The sequence below is a fragment of the Zalophus californianus genome, chromosome 6, assembly GCF_009762305.2.
Source record: "Zalophus californianus isolate mZalCal1 chromosome 6, mZalCal1.pri.v2, whole genome shotgun sequence".
In the NCBI taxonomy this organism is placed as follows: domain Eukaryota; kingdom Metazoa; phylum Chordata; class Mammalia; order Carnivora; family Otariidae; genus Zalophus; species Zalophus californianus.
In genome coordinates, this window is record NC_045600.1 from 31,875,018 (window position 1) to 31,892,936 (window position 17,919).

At 53.2% G+C, this 17,919-nt stretch overlaps 1 protein-coding gene across 6 annotated transcripts in view; it reads left to right on the forward strand.

Moving 5' to 3' along the window:
* The window catches only part of ACTN1 (actinin alpha 1), a 95,952-nt gene that overhangs the window by 7,576 nt on the left and 70,457 nt on the right, over positions 1–17,919 (forward strand). The window contains exon 1 of one of the 6 annotated variants that reach the window (XM_027571057.2): positions 6,494–6,624. The exons of 4 other annotated variants lie outside the window; for them this stretch is intronic. Coding sequence is in view for 1 of the 2 variants with exons in the window: in XM_027571054.2 (XP_027426855.1) it covers positions 16,961–16,969 (9 nt within the window). In the remaining variant the exon portion in view is untranslated. Of the gene's footprint in view, positions 1–6,493; positions 6,625–16,945; positions 16,970–17,919 lie in introns of those variants that run through there. One more of the 6 variants, XM_027571054.2, reaches the window with a different exon arrangement.

Sequence of the window (17,919 nt, forward strand, 5' to 3'; positions counted from 1 at the left end):
AGGCGTCCCCACCTTCCTCTTAACACATCAAGATTTCTCACTGGGTCCCAGGCTAGGCATCAAGTCCAAGCTCCCAGAAGCCTGCCTTCTCAGTGCGCAGGGGTAAATTTTTACACAGAGGGCTGGTCAGCTGCTCTCTTCTCTGCCTCGCCTGCCCTCGCCCCTGCTTCCATGTCCTGGCTGGGGATTATCTGGCAGGTTCTCAACACATTGGGCACCTGGAGTCTGGGATAGTGATGCATCAGCCCCAAAGCCACATGGGCAAGTCATGACTCCAGCTTGCCTCCTCTGTGTGCCCCAGTCAGCCCTCCCAGACAAATAAGCAAAAATGATGGCAGTCCCCAACAGCCTGGGCACAGTCATCTTCCCAGACCAGAGCTGGGAGCAGAACTGTACTTAAAAAAAAAAAAAAAAGGCTTTTTTGCATCATATTCATAGGGGCTCCCCCACTTCTGAGCACAGGCTAGGTATCAGGCACTGTGTTGGGGACTCTTTGCTGCATTAGCACATCTGATCCCGTGAGGTGGGCACTTTATCCCCATTTTACAGATGAGAGGGCTGGCTCAGAGCAGCTGCAGAACTTCCAAGATCACACAGCCAGTAAGAGGTGGGCCTGGATCCCCGGCTGGGTGGTGTGTCTTCCTCTGCCTTCTCACCGCTTTGCTGCTTATTCAAGAAATGCTTGTGTTATCTGGGAACATTTGACCAGAGACAAACATAGATGAAACAAAACCCAGGGATGAAAACATTCTGGAATTAGATAGTGGTGATGGTGGCACAACCCTGTGAATACACCGAAAACCATGTAATAAATATACTAAAACTTGCTCAAAACATGTATACACTAAATATATGTAAATATAGTCTAAATATATACATATACTATGTATGTATAAATGTTCTAAAACCCGCTCAAGTGGGTGACTTGTGTGGTATAATTCTATCTTAATTTAAAAAACCTGAGAACATGCTAAGTAATAGAAGAAAATGACAATTGCCTGTCCTCCCACCTCTGGAGCTAAGCAGCCTCCCAGGAGTTGCTGGTGCTCTCTGCTTCCTTGCCCCTCTTCTCCATTTGTGTCTACCTGTTCTCTCTCTTGCTCACTGTTTACTCTAAGGTCAGGGATCTAGGTTCATGGTGAGTGAGCGGGAGAGCTGCAGAGGAGGAAAATAATCAAGAGGGGCATCTTTCATGAAAAGCTTGATGTGACCCTGTGCTTGGAAACTGCTTAAGAATAGATCACACACAAGCACAGGCAAGTAGAAGGCTGGGGTGGGGAAGAAGGGGGTGGCTGTCCTCATTTCCCCAAGGTCAAGTCCACCACACCTGCACCTCTAAACCCTGTTGGTCTGGGAGCGCTTCTCACCTTCTGCCATCCCCTGGGTTAATGGGGAAGGGTGGGAGTGTCCAAGGGGGCAGCTTTCCCCAGGGCCCGAGTCCTGGGAAGGGGAGGGGGGCTGGGGTCCTCCCCCGGGAGGCAGCTGCACTGCTCTTAGGGTTGCCTAGCAATAGTGGGAAGAGGTGACTTAGCCCACTACAGGGGCGGGAAGAGAATCAAAAGCAGCCGGGGATGGAAATCGGGAGTAGATGCAGAGGATGCTGTTACCCTGGAAACTGCCTCGGTCCTTGGCTGTGGTGGGCTGCTTTGGGGCTGGGGTCTGTTCTTCATTGAGAGGTTGTGGGGTCCTCTCCAGACCTGGGGGGTGGGGGACACAGAGCAAACCCCTCTTGCACATGGCTTGCATGTCAGACATGTTCTTTCGGTGGCCCCATTTAGCATCCGTGGCAGCCCTGGAAGGGATGTGGGATGATCACTCCTGACAGATGAAAATCCCAAGCCGGGAGATAGAAAGTAACGTGCTCGACAGCTGCAGAGTGAGAAGGGCCTGGGAAGGAAGGTGCTGGTGCCCTTGGTCCTTAACGGGAACCTTTTGGTTTCAAGCATTTCCCAAGCCCAAGATCTGGGAGGTGATGTAAACACTGTCTACCTCCTGGGGAGGGAAGAGAAGATGAGGAAGGGAAGGCTGGAAAGGAGTGTTTTCTGCTTTATACCAACCAGCCAGTATTTATTAGGAACATCTTGGTTCCCCACATAAGTAAAGTGACTGATTGTTCACACTATTTGAGGGTTGTATGGCTTGGATTACCTCAATCTGTCAACCCTTTGAGGAAGGTACTGTTAGTTTCCTTGTTGCAGACAGGGAAACTGAGGCTCAGAGAGGTTAAGTATCTTGCCAAGATCAACCAGCCAGTAAGCCAGGTTATGAATGAGCCCAGGCAGATCGACCTCAGAACTCAACTCTTAACCAGAAGTACTGACAAACCTTTTGCTATTCTGTAGTTTGTTTTGAGAGACAAGGCTTATATAAATGAAATCATAAGGAACGACTAAAGATGGTTTATAATCAAGTACTCATTATAATCAAGTACTCAAGTTCATGGTTTTTTTTTTTAAAGATTTATCTGAGAGACAGAGAGAGAACCGGAGTGGGAGGGGCAGAGAGAGAGGGAGAGAGACTCTCAAGCAGATTCCCTGCTGAGTGTGGAGCCAGACACGGGGCTTGATCTCATGACCCTGACATCATGACCTGAGTGAAACCGAGAGTCAGATGCTTAACCGACTGACCCACCCAGGCGCCCCAGGATTCGTGGGGTTTTTTTTGTTTTTTTGTTTTTAAGTAAACTCTATCCCCACTGTGGGGCTCGAACTCATGACCTTGAGATCAAGAGTTGCATGCTCTGCTGACTGAACCAGCCAGGTGCCCCACGATTCGTGGTTTTTAGCACTTACGCTTTCACACGTGGTTTTCTCTTCATTAATCATGATGAGCAAACTTGTGAGGTCTTATCCCCTTTTTGTAGACAGGGCAAGTAAGGCTCTGAAAGGTTAAGTGACTTTACCAGGGTCTCTCTTTCAGCTTGAATGGGGTGGAGTTGGTCTTAAGTCCAAGTCTTTGACTGAAGAGTCTGAGAGGCTAAGCCAAGGGAGCAGGGCCTATCCAAAGTTACTTTTCTTGGTTGGAAAGGTAGGATAACATTCTAATTGTATTTCTCCACACTTTTTTTTTTTTTTTAAAGATTTTATTTATTTGACAGAGAGAGACACAGCGAGAGAGGGAACACAAGCAGGGGGAGTGGGAGAGGGAGAAGCAGGCCTCCCGCCGAGCAGAGAGCCCGACGTGGGGCTCGATCCCAGGACCCTGGGACCATGACCTGAGCCGAAGGCAGACGCTTAACGACTGAGCCACCCAGGCGCCCCTCTCCACACTTTTGAGTAGAAGGAGTAACTGATAGCAATAGACTCAAGTCCTCTGAACCTGAAGGTCCCTGTGTCCCTGGTGGCCTCTGTAGAGCTGACCTCAGCTTTTGGGAACTGGCTTCCCCGCTTTAAGACTCAACCATGTCCCTCTTCTTGATCTGGTTCCCTCAGCCTCACCTGCTCATCTTTCCCTTTGTTGGGTCACCAGGGAAACAGGCTTTGAACCAGGTAGCACGAGGCTCACTGTTTATTTTGATTTTAAATGAAACCCAAAGCTGGAGGTTCTTGTTTAAGCATTTAGACTGTTAAGAAAGTTGGTGAGGGAAAGTTGGGGGGCTTAGGTTGGAGTCCGTTCAGGCTTTTCAGCGCTGCGGGCCAGGCCAGGGGACAGCCCTGGGGGGAGGACGGTGCCCTTCCTGACCCCCAGTTTTGAACCTTTCAGCTCAGGGTGTAAATTAGAGGCCCCAAGTGGTTCAGCGGGTGGCGGAAAAGCGGTCGGTGGGGGAAGGGAGCTGGTGACAAGCTGCCTGCTCCCTGCCTTGTTTTTCCTGTTGCGTGCTGGTTGGTATTGGGGCCCAGTCAGAGTGCAGACATGGGCCTGTGATTTGAGGTCAGGCCAGGGCTCACAGGGGAGCACTTTTATGGACCCGAAGATTTATTTTTAAAAGCCATATGTAAAGCTGATTATAAACGGATGGGAACAGAATGGAGGGGTGCTCTGAGCTCTATTTTCAAATCCTCTGTAGGTAAAACTCCAGGAGGGGTGGGTACGTCGAGGTGGGTGGCCTCCTTCATGCAGGTCTCCGAATGGAACTTGGCTTTCCATCTTGGAGGACAGGCTGCCAGCCCTGCGTGTGGGTGGGTGAGGGCCTGTTACAGTCAGACTGTCTTCTCTCCTTACGTCCGATGTGGGACTGTCCACCGTCACAGCCTGGGGTTTGGGGATGCAGAGAAGTCGGCCTTTCAGTTCTTCTCAGTCCCACCACCAGGAAATGGGATCCCCACGGCCTCCCAGCGTGGGGTCTGCAGGGCCGGGGAGGGGCGGGGGCAGCCGCTTGGCAGAGGCGCTGTGCTCCCGACCTCCGGGTCTGTCCCGGGAGTGCAGGCCGTGCAACACGTGCGAATGCGGGCACACGTGTGTGTCTCTCTGGATCTCACAAGCCCCTGTGTTGATTTTGGCCTCTGTCTTGACTTCGGCAGAGGAGTGGCTCCCTTTCAAACACCGCAGACATCCTCCAGATAATCTATAATGGCACTTTCCAATGGAGTTCCCGATATTTCGGAAAGGTCTTTCTTTCCAGGAACCCACAGTGCTTTTCCAGACTTGGCTCTGGGAGCTGGGAGATGGAGGAGGTGGCTCATGAATCCTGCTTTCCCGGAGCAGGGGAAGCGGGGCCAGACCCCTGGTTTCCTGCCCTTTATCCTGGATCCTGGCTGGGGCTGTTCAGAGGTATCTTTGCATGCATGAAACCCTGAGGCCTCTTTTTAATTTAGATGTTTGCCCAGGCTTGAGTTTCTGTGAAAGCCACTGTTTTTGTTTAAGTTAAACAGTAGTTAATTTGGAGGTTCATTGTACATAACTAACTTAAAAAAATATTAAGGAATGCTGCACAGGGGTCTCAGTTCAGTGGGCCTGGCCGGAACCCCTGTAATAGGGCTGCTTGCACAAGCAGTAAGGACACAGTGGGGCGCAGGGCTGCCAGGCTCAGGGACCTGCCCCTAATTCCCTTTCCACGGGAGCTGCTGGTTCAGAAGGCCCAGGCCCAGGGAATGTGTCTGGGGATGTGGAGCTGAGCATCCCCGCCCCCCCCCCCTCCCCCCCGTATGTACCAGCCCGGTAGGGTGCTGTGGGCCAGGTGCGGTCAAGGGTTTCCCAACTATTCATTCATTTAGTCTTTTTTTTTTTTTTTAAGATTTTATTTATTTGGGAGGGAGGGAGCACAAGCAGAGGGAGGGGCAGAGGGAGAGGGAGAAGCAGGTTCCCTGCTGAGCAGGGAGCCTGGATGCGGGGCTCCATCCCAGGACCGAGAGATCATGACCTGAGCCGAAGGCAGACGCTTAACTGACAGCCACCCAGGCGCCCCTCATTTAGTCTTCACAGCACCCTTATGAGATGACTTAGCTGGAGGTAAGGAAATTTAGAAAGGCCTGCAAAGGCTCAGGCAGTTCCAGCTGTTATTTCTAGGTTTTCTGCTCTGGAGGCCAGCGCACCAAGACCATGTGTGTTATAGGTGGCGGTGAGGGGCTGGTGTGCCTGTCCCCCGTGCTGTTGTCGTCCTCCCTGGAAGTAACCGCTATCTGGTGTTGGTGCTTTCTGTCCTCAGCGTATGTTGTATTATGCAGTCACTGCCTGCATAGTCGTCTGTATTTTAAATGGTGTCACAGCCAGCGTAGCACCATGCATGCACGCTGTCCTTTCTGCTTGCACCTCTCCTGTGCCCTGGAGCTGTCGAGGTTGGACTGGTCCCCCAGCTTCACGGATGAGACCACAGCTGAGGCCTGGAGGGGCTGAGGGACCTGAGGGACTTGTCCGTGTCGCGCAGGGGCTTACAGCTGGAGGCGAGACGGAAAGCTGGGTTTCCTGCCTCTGCGGGCTGCTCTCCGTGTTACCCTGCTGCTCCTGCTGCTCCGCAACCCCACCCCCGCCACCGCCCGCCCGGCATTCAAGGACTCCCTGGTATTTGAGGAGGGAGGGGCGGGGGCAGCCAGCCTCAGTTTCTTCTTTTCTTTCTTCACACACATGTTTTGGCACCTGGCTCCCATTTCCTGGGGGGCACCTGCACCCTTGCCCGCCGCTCTCCTTTCCCGGGGCCTCCGACAGTCAGCTTCTTAGGGACTCACTGCTTTGCCAGTTTTTCTCCTCCCAGAGTAGCGGTTGTGCTTTTATTGCTTCTTGATGAAGCAAATATGTAATGACAGAAAGCTACTGTGGATTTGGGAATGCTTCTAAATGAGTTTGCATTTTATGTCTCACAGTGGCATTTTGCAACATCGGGAAGTTAGTCGTTCTCGGCACGTAGAGTTTGGGAAGAGGCCGAGGTGGGGAGCCACAGCTGAGCCCTTCTTGGCTGGGCCCCAGGGGCAGCCGGTGGGATTCCAGTTATGTCTCCCTGCCCCGGCCTGGTTTCCTGGCTCTGGCCTTTTCTTCCTCCTCTGCTGGCTCTCGGCCACTCAACGCTTGCCTCGCTCACTTAGCGCCTGGGTAGAGGATGGAAAGGACAGGCGTGTTGGCAGCCCCTTGGCAGCCCTCATCACCCTCGGTTTGGGCATTGTTGTGAAACTCTTGGCTCTGAAGACATTTGGAGGGTTCTCAGGGGATGTCACTGATCTATGAATGACTTTGAGGCTCCTTGGATGATTGGAGGTGGGTCTGGGCTGGGGGGGGGGTTGTCTCAGGAGCCCTCCTAGTAGGGGGTTTGTCGCCTGGGCTTCCTGGAGGCTATGCCACTGCGATCCAGGCAGACTTATGCCACCTCGTCCCAGAGCCTTGAAGCCTGGAAGGGTGGTTCTCAAACGTGACCGGGCGTCAGAATCACCCAGAAGGCTTGTTAAAATACAGATGCTGGACGCCTTCCTCAGGCTTTGTGTCAGTGTGGGGTGGGGCCTGAGAATGTGCATTTTTTTTTTTTTTTTAAGATTTTATTTATTTATTTGACAGACACAGCGAGAGAGGGAACACAAGCAGGGGGAGTGGGAGAGGGAGAAGCAGGCTTCCCGCTGAGCAGGGAGCCCGACGCGGGGCTCGATTCCAGGACCCTGGGATCATGACCTGAGCCGAAGGCAGATGCTTAACGACTGAGCCACCCGGGCGCCCGAGAATGTGCATTTTTAACAAGTGAGCAGGCACCTCAAAGTTACTAGTAAAGGAGATAGACCCAGGCAGGGGCGAAGAATTGGGGCTACTTTTGCAATCTGCTGTACAGGTCTTGACGTAGATGGTGACTTTGCTGATATTTACTACCTAGTGCCTCCTCCCCCTCCCCCCAAAATAAGGGAAAGCTGGGTCCTTTCTCACTTTGGGTGGCCCAGGCCTGGAGAGGGAGATGTGCTTCTGCACCCTGAGCAGGGTGACTCCTGAGGAGCCTCCTGCTGGCGCAAGGTAGGTGCTCAGCAAATATTAGATGTGCTGAGCGGTGACAGTGGGTGCCTTGGGAGGGGGTGTGGCAGCCACAGTCCAGTAGGAGATGCCTGACAGATTCTCAGGTGTTGGGTGGCGACAGTCCAAGTCACCAAGGGCCGCAGCAGTGATGGGGAAGCATCAGCTGGAGATGGGGTCCAAGCCTAGGATGACCCCAGGCCCTGCTACGCTGCTCTGCACCCCCTCTCAGGGTGTCTGATTGCAGGGTGGCCTGGAGCCTTTGCGCCCCCCGCCCCTGCCCCCCAGCTCCCTGTTAGGCAGCCCAGCTGTGTGTTTCCCTCTTTTGGCCAGTGGCCCACTTCAGATTCCTCTCCCGAGGTCCTGGTCATGCTGACACGTCCCTCTGCTCCCTGCCCTTGTTGCATTTGGCTAGTGCCCCTACTTCAGAAAATCTTAGGGAGTTTCTGGTCCTCTTGTGTGGGTTTGCGGGCCTCAAAGGAAGTAAAACCTGCTTCCAGCCCCAGCACTGAGGGTTCTCTCTCAAGCGGTGGATGTCAGCAGCCTGCCATCTTTAGCCACAGCAGCCTGGGGGGCGTGGAACCTGACAGAAGCTTCAGACCCTCCAGCTCACCAGCATGTGGGGTCCAGCAGGACCTTGGTCCACCTGCCTTCCTTTCTGTTGGAACCCTGGTGGGTGGCATTTAGGAGAGGAGTAGGTGTGGAAAAACCGTCCTCTTTGGAGAGAGCCTCCAGAGAGCTTGGGAGTGCTGGGCAGGACCTGTTCTGTCCCCTGGGAATAAGGAGAGCAGGCAGGCAGGATGTCCCAGGGCTTGTGGCTGCTGTGTGCTGCTGGATAAGCCAGGCCGGAGCCTCACCTACAACATGAGGGCCTGGGTTATAGGATGGTGGGAGTGGCGTGTCCTAAATGCCTTACCTGGCTTTTCACATGGAGATGATCTCTAAGGTCTGGGTCAGTGCTAGCACTCTGTGTTTCCATCCTCTTGATAGGGATTGCTCGGTAGAGCCAAGCACTTCTAGAGGTGATCTTGAGGTTGATTCCTGGGCTTCCCAGCCTGACCCTGAGACAACTATTCTGCCAACCCACAGAGACTCTTATCTTTAGAAGTCTTCCCTGTCCTCAGCTTTCAGGAATTTGTTCCCACCCTCTAGGGAGGGCGTGGGTGGGGCCAGGTGAGTGAGTTTCCCTTATGGATCCAGGGGTGCTCTGTCTTTTGGGCCCTGCATGCACTCTTATTCTGGAAATGCCTGCCTGGGGTGTGGCCGTGTGGGAAGCCTGGTGCTGGTGGAGGTAGGGAGCCTTATTTGGGATTGGTGAAGGGTTCCTTAGCTCTGCCTTCTCGCCTGGGTGCTCCAGGTGTGGTCCGGGGGTGGGGAGAGCATCTCTGCCCACTGCAAGGTGGACCGTTCATAATCCATCTTTTGTGTAGGCTTAGCTGCATCACAGGACTGGTGCGAGGTAGGAGAAACTCCAGCCTGTGCCAGGGAGCAAGGATTTCAGTTTGGAATCTGCCCAAGGGACGGGTGTCAATAGGCGGCCTTGTCCTTTACTTTGTTTACTTCTGGAAGCCAGCTCTGGCCCTTCTTTCCCTTGTAGCAGCGGGAAGAAGTCAAATCAGAATGCCAGAGCCAGAAGGGGACTATTCTGTCACCAGGTTCTCCCCTCCTCAGATGAAGAGACGGAGGTCCATAATGGTGATCAGACTCGTGCGAGGATGCTCTGCCATGGGTTCATTCCTTGTATGGCTGGTTTTGGGAAGGACTGTTTATTCAAGCCCATATGCACCATCTTCTGAGGTCATGCTTGTGGGTGGGCTCCAGAACACCTGCAGATAGACAGGCAGCCTGAGCCTCTGTGCTCTGGAGGCAGAGGGATGGAGCTGCTGGGGTTCTGGCTAGTGTGTGGGTGGTCAAGTTCAGGTGGATTTCAGACATGATGGCAGCAGCGCTGTGTCAGTTTGGAGGTGGTGAAGAACAGGTGGGCCCTTTGTATGGCTGCCCTTATATTCAGATGTTCTTGGGACTGGCTCCTGAGATTGCAGTTGTGGAAGGGAGTGAGGAATGAGCCAAAGGGTCAAGGCTGGTGGCATGGGTGGGACTAGCGGTCGTGGTCCCGTATTTACAGCTAACACGCCCACACGCCCAGCCTGTGCTAAGTCTGTGATGTGCTTTCAGTCCATGAATCCTCATAACCACACTGTGCAGTAAAGGTACTATTCCATTCTCATCTCCAATTTACACAAGTTATTGAGCTTTGGGGAGATTAAATAATTTGCCCCAAGCCACACAGCTCTTGAGCAATGTTCTAGCCTTTGAACCCAGGGCTGCCTGGCCAGAGAGCCCACAGTCCTCACCACCGACCTGACTGGAGACCGGAAGCCGCACACTAGAGACAGAACTGGGTCTCCACCCTCCTCGGGCCCCAAATACCTCTCTGCTGACACACACATTCCTGCACATTCCTGCGGAACCTGGAGCTGCCTATGGCTGCTGGGTGATGCTGGACGCGCCACACCTGCTCTTCATCTACAACATGGCGGGTGCTGAGTGATAGGATTGGGGGGGGGTGCTCCATTGTCATTGCTGCTGGAGTTCTGGTCCCTGACACTCCAGGGCCCAGTGCTGTGTCAAGCAGTGGACATGGGGGCAGCTCGGGGCTATATGGGGGCTTCTCTTTGGCCTCTCCCTTTCTTCCCCATGTCTTTTCTCTTTCCCTCTTGCCCTGTGTGGCACCCCGGGCACTGGCCATCCCCAAGGCTGGTCTTGGGAATGAGGCTGTACTGGGCCTTGCCTCTGGGGAGAGGTGGAACTCCTTGCCTTCCTGGGGGCACGAGTGTGGCACCTTCTTGGCCATGTCCGGGTTGGGCTGGCCCTGCATCTGTGGAGGTATTCCAGGCTCCACCCCCTGACCCAGTCATGGTGGCCTGTAGGCCCTGTGTTGCACATCAAACTCTTACTTCATCCCTGCAACAAGGTAGGAGGCATTAACTCTATTTATAGGTGAGGGGATCAAAACCCTGACAAGTCAAATAACACACTGAGGCTCGAGTGCTGCAGGCCGAGATTCACACCCAGGTCTGTGGGGGCTGAAGTGCCCCTCCCCTCTAAGGCCCAGGGTGAGCAGAAACTGGCAGCTGGCTCCAAAAGACAAAAGCCCACACCCCAAACAACAAGGAAACAGTGCTCAGCCTGGCTACAGCATCCTGGGTCTGGGCACGCTGGGGAGGAGAAGGGCGTGGCTGGCCAGATGGAAAGCTTTCACAGGCTTGCGGGCACCGTCTACCCATTAGGCTGTAGCTGGGGCATTGCTCAGGAAAGCTCAGGCAGGCGAGCGTAGTGGTGCAAGGACAGCCAGAACCAGTCTGAGCCTGTCTCTTGCATCTGGCCTTGCCTCTGGGATTTTGTTCTTTGCGTTTCGAACTACACCGTCACCTAGACCTGTTAACAGGCCGTAGGAGTGTGGTGAATAATACTAATGCAGGAGTCATGAAGTAACTCTTCCAATGCTGCGTGCCTGGCACTGTCCTTAGCTTTTTACCTCTAAGTGCCGGGGCAAGGACTTTCCATGCGCTGACCCATAAAATCTGCACGACAACCCTGGGACGTGGGCCCTAGGATCCCTATTTTACACATGGGAAAACCGAGGCCCAGAGAGGTTTAGTCATTCACCCGAAGTCCTGCAGTGAGTAAGTGGCAGAGCTGGGATTTGAATTCAAGGATTTCCTGTCAATAGGACCACGATTCCCTTGAAGTCAGGGACCTCTGTGTGGCCTTTATTTCAATCTCCAAAGCTGGCCTAGCACCTGATACTGAGAGGGCTTTAGGAGAAGTTGTAATGGTAGAATGAAGGGTGTTTGGATCCTGCCCTTTGAGGGAAAGCATCCTGCCCTTTGAGGGAAAGCTGTCATTTGCAGGTATCCTGGCCCGGCTGCCTGTGGGCGTGTGCGATCGGCAGTGGCCCTGAGGCCCACCCTTGGTGGCCCACCCTTGGTGTCCTGCAGCCACTTACTAAAAGAGGGGCTGCCCCCGTACAGGGGGAGACTGCAGGGGTAGGTGGAGGAGGCAGGGCTGGGGAGACAAGCCCAGGGGACACAGCGCCCAAAAGCCCCTCACTAGCTCTTCTGCCCTTTGGGGAGATCAGCATTGTCTTTATGTCACATGTGCCATCAGATGTTGAATTTTCCAGGAGGGATAAGGTAGCAAAGAATTTAGAATTTAATCAAGTTTTCAACTCATCATGGGGGGAGGAGGTTGTTTCTTACTTCTCTCTTTATCCACCATGCCTGGGGTGTGGTAGGCACTTAGGGAATGTTAGTTGCATGAATAAGTTAAAAAAAAAAAAAAAAAACTTACGGGTAATACAAAAACAGGAGTAGAGAAGTGTATAATGAATCCCATTGTACCCATTACCCAGCTTCAGCACTTAGTGAAACCGCCCTGTCATATTTAGCCATCTGGGCTAATTTACACTAGATGAATGTGCTCGCATGAACTGCTCTTCTCACGTGTACAAAGGACAAGCGGAGACGAGATGACCTTATAGCCCTAACGCGAACTCAGCCTCGTGTCACCTCCGTTCCAGGCACGGACGTGCAGTGCTCCAGAAGGCTTGAACTACTTGGTACCTGGCCACGTGGCACGGCCCCAGCCCCAGGGTGGGAGGGAAGGCTCTGAAGGAAGAGTTCAGCCAGATATTTGAGGTGGTCAGACATACTCTGGGGCCAAAGGCACTGCAGCCAACAGTAGTTTGTGCACTTAGTTCACATTTTTTTTTTTAAATGACATTTTAAATCTAAGAAAAAGTATGGAGCATAGTACAGCAAAGACTGATGAGCTTACCCCCCAGATTTAACAGATATTAAGTACTTGCTCATTCCAGGTCAGGGCCAGATGCTTGAGAGCAGGTCAGGGTCAGGTGCTTGAGAGGCCTGTGGGTGACAGGCCTATAGACCTTGTCACAGTAAAAAACGTCACATGCAGTATAGTGAAGGGAGCCCAAGGGACACCTCAACCCACCTTGGAGGAGACAGGTAAGAGTTCCTGGAGGAGGCAATAAACTGAGCTAAAAATCGAATCTCTGGTATGTCTGGGTGAGTCCGGCCAAGGGCGGTGGTGGCGAAGGGCACGGAGGTGGGCCAGGCAAAGAGTGTGACCAAAGGCATGAGAGATGAGTATCAAGCTCTGGGAAGGGCCGGGCAGGGGATGAGCGAGGAGGAGTGGGCTGGGAGCTGCTGGAGGGAGAGAGGCCTGGGGTTGGGTGGCAGCCTACCGGGTGAGTCAGCAGAGGGACGAGCGTGGCCATCTTAGGGGCAGCAGTGGGCTCTGGGCTTGTCCTGAGTCCTGCTCAGCGCTCAGCTCTCTGGACTCTGCGTGTTGAGAGGGCTGGAGACCCCTATGGTCCGGTGTGGAGGGTGGGAGCCGTGTCAGGAGTAGTGGAAGGAACCTGGCTGTGTAGAGAAGGCTCCAGGCCACGTTGCAAGGCCCAAGGGAGAGATTGAGTCCTGGTGGGAGTTGTGTGGGAGATGGAGTCTAGCTCAGAATTTCTGGTCGTCAGACTTTCCAGAGAAGGAATGAACTGTGGGGTCATGAGTTTCCTGGTGTTGAGTGTGTTTGGGTAGACTTGTTGAAGCCCGCGGGGGTGCTGGAGGGAGGAGGACTCTGCCTTGCCTGGCGCCCAAGGCCCCTGCTCACTCTGTTCTCAGGCTTGAGGCTGGGGAGGGCGGGGTAGGTGACCCCTGGCTCCGAGGAGGGTACTCCAGGGAAGCGGCTGTGGGGGAGGTGCTGGCCTGTTGCCATGGGAACCACCTCTGCTGTGGGTTTCTAGTTCTGAGGATGCCCTGGAAGGGAATGAGCTCACTCCACCTGCGAGGTGGTGAGTCAGCCTCCTGCTTGCTCTGCAGGGCAAGGCTGCGCCTCAGACCACCGGGGCTTCTCTGCCCAACTGGAGAAGAGATGGACACAGTAGAGACGGCTGCCAGCCGTTCTGGCAGCCCCGGGGACCCTGACTGCAGTGGAGGCCGGAGGAAGCCTCTAGTCCACTTGCCCTAACCTCGGCCCTCAGCAGGGGCTGAACCATCCCATCCGCCGGCCACTTAGTTCCTGTGGCCCGGGCGCCAACCGCAACTGTGCTGGCCTTGGGCTCGCAGTCGGTCCCCTGGGCTGGGCAGATGCGGAGGCGGGCTGTGGAAGGAGGCATGTAGGCCATTTGCGAATGTCTGTCTGTCGGGGGTGAGGGTAGTTTCTGGGGGTGGGTGAGGAAAGCTTCCTGGGGGGAGTGCCGTTTGATCTGACGTGGGAAGGCGGAGGGGTCGCTAGCTCGCCAGTCAAGTCCTAGGCATTTGGAGGTCAGGGGTCATGGCCGATGGCTCCCGCCTCTCTCCACAGCTGTGTGTCCAGGTGTCTAGTCTGTCGTTCTTATGAGGGTGTGCTCGGCACATGGCTGCTGGCGGATAGCGACAGCGAGAATCTCCAACAGCTTTCAGGGCACCAGGCGTCTTCCTCAGGACCCTAAGACATCCAGACCACACCCACTGGGTTCCAGTCCCTAAGGAGCCAGATGGGGGCTTACAGCACGTCCCCTCCCCCAGTGTGGCAGCCTGGGGGGTGACAGGGGAAGGCCAGGGAGCTCTGGCCTCTGCTTGCCTGCTTCCTTCACCCACATGGGCTTCTGTTTCCATTCGAGAAGATAAAAAACTTCAGGGGGTTGGGGGGGGAATATGACCATTTTAACCCTTTACCTAAACACACAATTTATAGTTTCAGAAACCTATTTTTGTTTTCATCCTCATATATACGTTATTTTGATAGTGGTAATCATAGTGTATATACAGTTTAGTTCTTCCTTTTTATTTCTCCACATGGCATTTTATCAAAGTCCCCCCCCCCCCCCCCCCCATATATAGCTGCACAGCCTTTGTGTTCCTTCCCTGGAGAAAGTGAGAGCCAAGTATAGAGTTTGTTTCATGAATGTTTTTTTATTTGTACTTTTTTTTGCCTTTCTCCAACAAGCATTTGAGGAGAGCACATTAAAAGGCTCATGTATAACAGAGTTTTAAAAGTTGCAAGATCTGAGTTTTGTCAGGGTGAGGAGGAGGTAGTTGAGAAAACAGTGTTATAAGAGGTTAGTTTTTGTAAGTTTGCCTTGACCCTAGTTTGGAGCTTCCTGGTAACCAAAGCAAAAGGGGAAATTGGAATTATCATACGTTTGTTTCTAATAAAAGGAAGTATATCAGTTCATGGGAGAGACACTTTTTATAAGTACTGAATACTAGGAACTTTTCCATTTTAGAAGAGGGGTGCGCCGGACGATGCTGTCAGTCGTGGTTTCGTGGAACACAGAGACCTTTTTTGCATAGTGTTTTTTTTTTTAAAGATTTTTATTTTTAAGTAATGTCCACACCCAACATGGGGCTTGAACTTACAAGTCTGAGATCAAGACTCACCTGCTCCACCTGAGCCAGCCAAGTGCCCCTGCATATTGGTTCTTAAATCATCCCCCAGGAGACATGATGTTAAGTCACAGTTAGATGAAGGCATTTCTGTGAGAGACTGAATAATGAAATCTCATCCTCTGCTTCTAGAGGTTCAGCCTTCGCGAGGCCTTACTCCTTGCAGATGCTTGTCACAGGAGACCCTCACTTGCAGTTGTTTGTCTAGGGCTGGAGTAGACTCCTGGGCCCTGTGTTTATTAGAGGTTTTCCAAGACCTTTACAGAGAAGAGAACTGGTTGCTCTAGGTACGAGGCACGTGAGGACCAAAGCTGCTCTTTTGTTAGGAAAAAAAGAGTTTGGCCCGTCCACCTTTTTAGAAGGAAGGTGGTGGAGGCCGAGGATGTCCTCTAGAAGCACTTTTGGATTTGCTCCATGTCTCGGCCCGGCGTTTCTGGCCCAGAGCATCCCTTGCCGTGGAGCAGGGATGAGGTCCTGCGGGGAGAAAGTGGCAAGGAAGTGGCTTGCCAGTTGGGGCTGGGCTTGGTGGGACACCTTTACCGGCTGCTTCACTCCTCACTAAGGCGACAAATATACTCCTCTTCCTTTTCCCAGTGGTGGACATTTCCATGCTTTTCAGTTTTGGGCTATCCTAGCTAATGCCTCTGTAAATATTACTTTCATGTGGATACTTTCCTGCATTTTAGGTTAATATCTGGGGTCTGAGTTAATTGGCCAAGGGAGATGACCATTTTACATATTCATCAGTTGCCTTTATCAGATGGACTGACTTAATATGCCACCAGCAATACACAACCTATTTTTTTTAAAACTAATTAAAAAGGAAAGTAATGCTTATTGTGGAAAATACAGCCAAGTATCAGGAAGAGAAGAAAGATGACCTGTAATTCTACCATGCTGAGAGTATGGAGGTCTTGGTTTGGGGCGCTGCTGGAGTGAACCCACTGCCCCTTGTCAGGCCAGGGTCAGAGCTGGGGCAGGCCCCCTTAATGGCTCTCCTAGCCGCGCCCTACCTGGCAGGGGGGCGCCTGATTTTCCTCTGACCCCAAATATCTTCGCCACTGGCCTGCCTGGCTGTGGGCTTACCTTTCTAATCTGAAGGCCTTGTTTACATTTTCATCTAGTGTTAGAGGCGTAGAAGGTGATTCAGAAAACTGTCAGGACTTAAATATTTGGGAGGAAGATGCGAAATATGATCCCGCAGTGACAGCTTAGCAGATTCTTCACGCCAGCGCAGGGCTCAGGGACAGGGCACAAGGAGCGTGAGCGTCCAGGGAGAAGTAGGATCCGAGGTGGGAAAGATTTCGCCCAGACCTGGCTGCTGACCACATTCTCCAAGTTCCTGTCTCTCTGTGAGGCTTGTCAGAAGGACCAGGGCGTTTGGTAACATTGAAGGGAAGTGGGAAAAGTCCTAGAGGAGAAGCTAAAGCTGCCGGCTCTGCACCGGGCTCTCACTTCTCCCCGTTCACTTCCCCGAACCCAGCCTTCCCCGGCCCAGGCGCCGCTCTCCTGTCCCCCATCCATCCGCAGGAGGAAGCCTCAGGGCGGGAGAGCCTGCTTCCCGCGCTGGCCGGGCCCCTGCTCAACTCTTGGCGGGGGTGCTGGTTCTGGGCTGAGGGTGGCCGCACCCCCAACCCGCAGTGCTGCTTCTGTCCCCGGGCAGCTCCACTGTTACCTGAGCAGTCATGTATCTGACAGAATTTCCCAGATGCTCGGATGGGAAGAGGAAGCTGGACTGTTCATGAAATGACTTGACCTGAAATAGGGAATGAGGCCTCTGTCCTTGGGAGCTCTAAGAGCCCACTGAGGATTTCGTAGGCTGCTTCAAATGCCCACCTGGGTGATGCATCGGGAGCACTTGGTGCTGTGCACGCACCAGTGACACCCCTGGATGTTTGCGTTATTTTCAAGACATAAGAGGCGATGCACAGAAGCTTCCTTTCTCCTGCAGCTCTGGCCCTCCCAGTTTTTCATCTTCACTGAGAACTCGATACGTGGAGTTGGGTGCGCTTTGGTCGGGCACCATACCTGGAGGTCCGTGGGTGTTTCTTGGGGGAGGAAGAGATGGTGCTTCCATGATGGCGTCTTAAGAGTTACCTAAGCCCCTGTACCCGCATGTGGAACTTAAAGGGCTGTCTCGGAGGTGCACCTAGAGGATGTTAATGGTGAGTGTCCCTAATACTGAGTGTCCTACGGCCAGCCCATCCGACATATTGCACAGCCTTCCCATGTCCAGGGGCTGTGGAGAACCAGAACTTTGGAGCCATGGGATTTGCCAGGGGGATTCTTCATGTTGGGACATTTCCTTGGGGGCACTGAAGGGGGAAGCCACTGGAACATCTCAGCTGCTGTTCGGGTTGTTCGGGTAAAGAGCTCCCTGTCAGGGCCTCATGGTGCTCCAGCTTGCAGCCATGTGCACGGGCTGGGATTGATTTGTTCTGTCTGGCTTGCTAGACACTCTACCCTCTGCCTCTCCCCACCCAGAAAACCACAAGGAACTATAAAGGCTGGTCTAATTAAGACTCATGGTAATTGGGAAGGAGAGAGGGACTCCTGAGGAGCCAGCAGACCTGTGCTTTGCTCTGTCAAGGAGAGGTTCCTTTGCTCTGAGGAGTGGAGGCAGGGGACAGTGAAGGGCCTCCTGCCTACACTTTATTGAGCACCCACTCCAGGTGACCACAACTTCCCTATAGGTCTTTTGGTTCCAGCGGGCATGTCGGCTCTCTGCCACCGACGTGGAGAGTTTCACTTCGATGCCATATTTACTAAAGGGTGGTCCACGGCCCACCTCGGGTTCATGTACGAACTGTAGCCTCCTGAGCCTTGCCCAGACCTGCCATACCAAATGCTCTGGGTGCAGAGCCCAGGAATCTGCATTTCTAGCAAGCTCCCTATATAATTTTTGGATAACACTAGAGACCTCTGTGCCTTCTTCTCTGGAGAATCTTGTTGCTTCAGTCTGAATGGTAGGAGTATCCCCAAAATGTGAACCAAGTGTCTCTTCTGGACCCTAAACCCACACTACTTAGAGGGAAAGTAAGGAAAGGAAGGAAAATCTGTTCTTGCTTTCCTGACTGTACATTGTTTTGGGCCAGTTGGCTATCTGCAAGGCTGT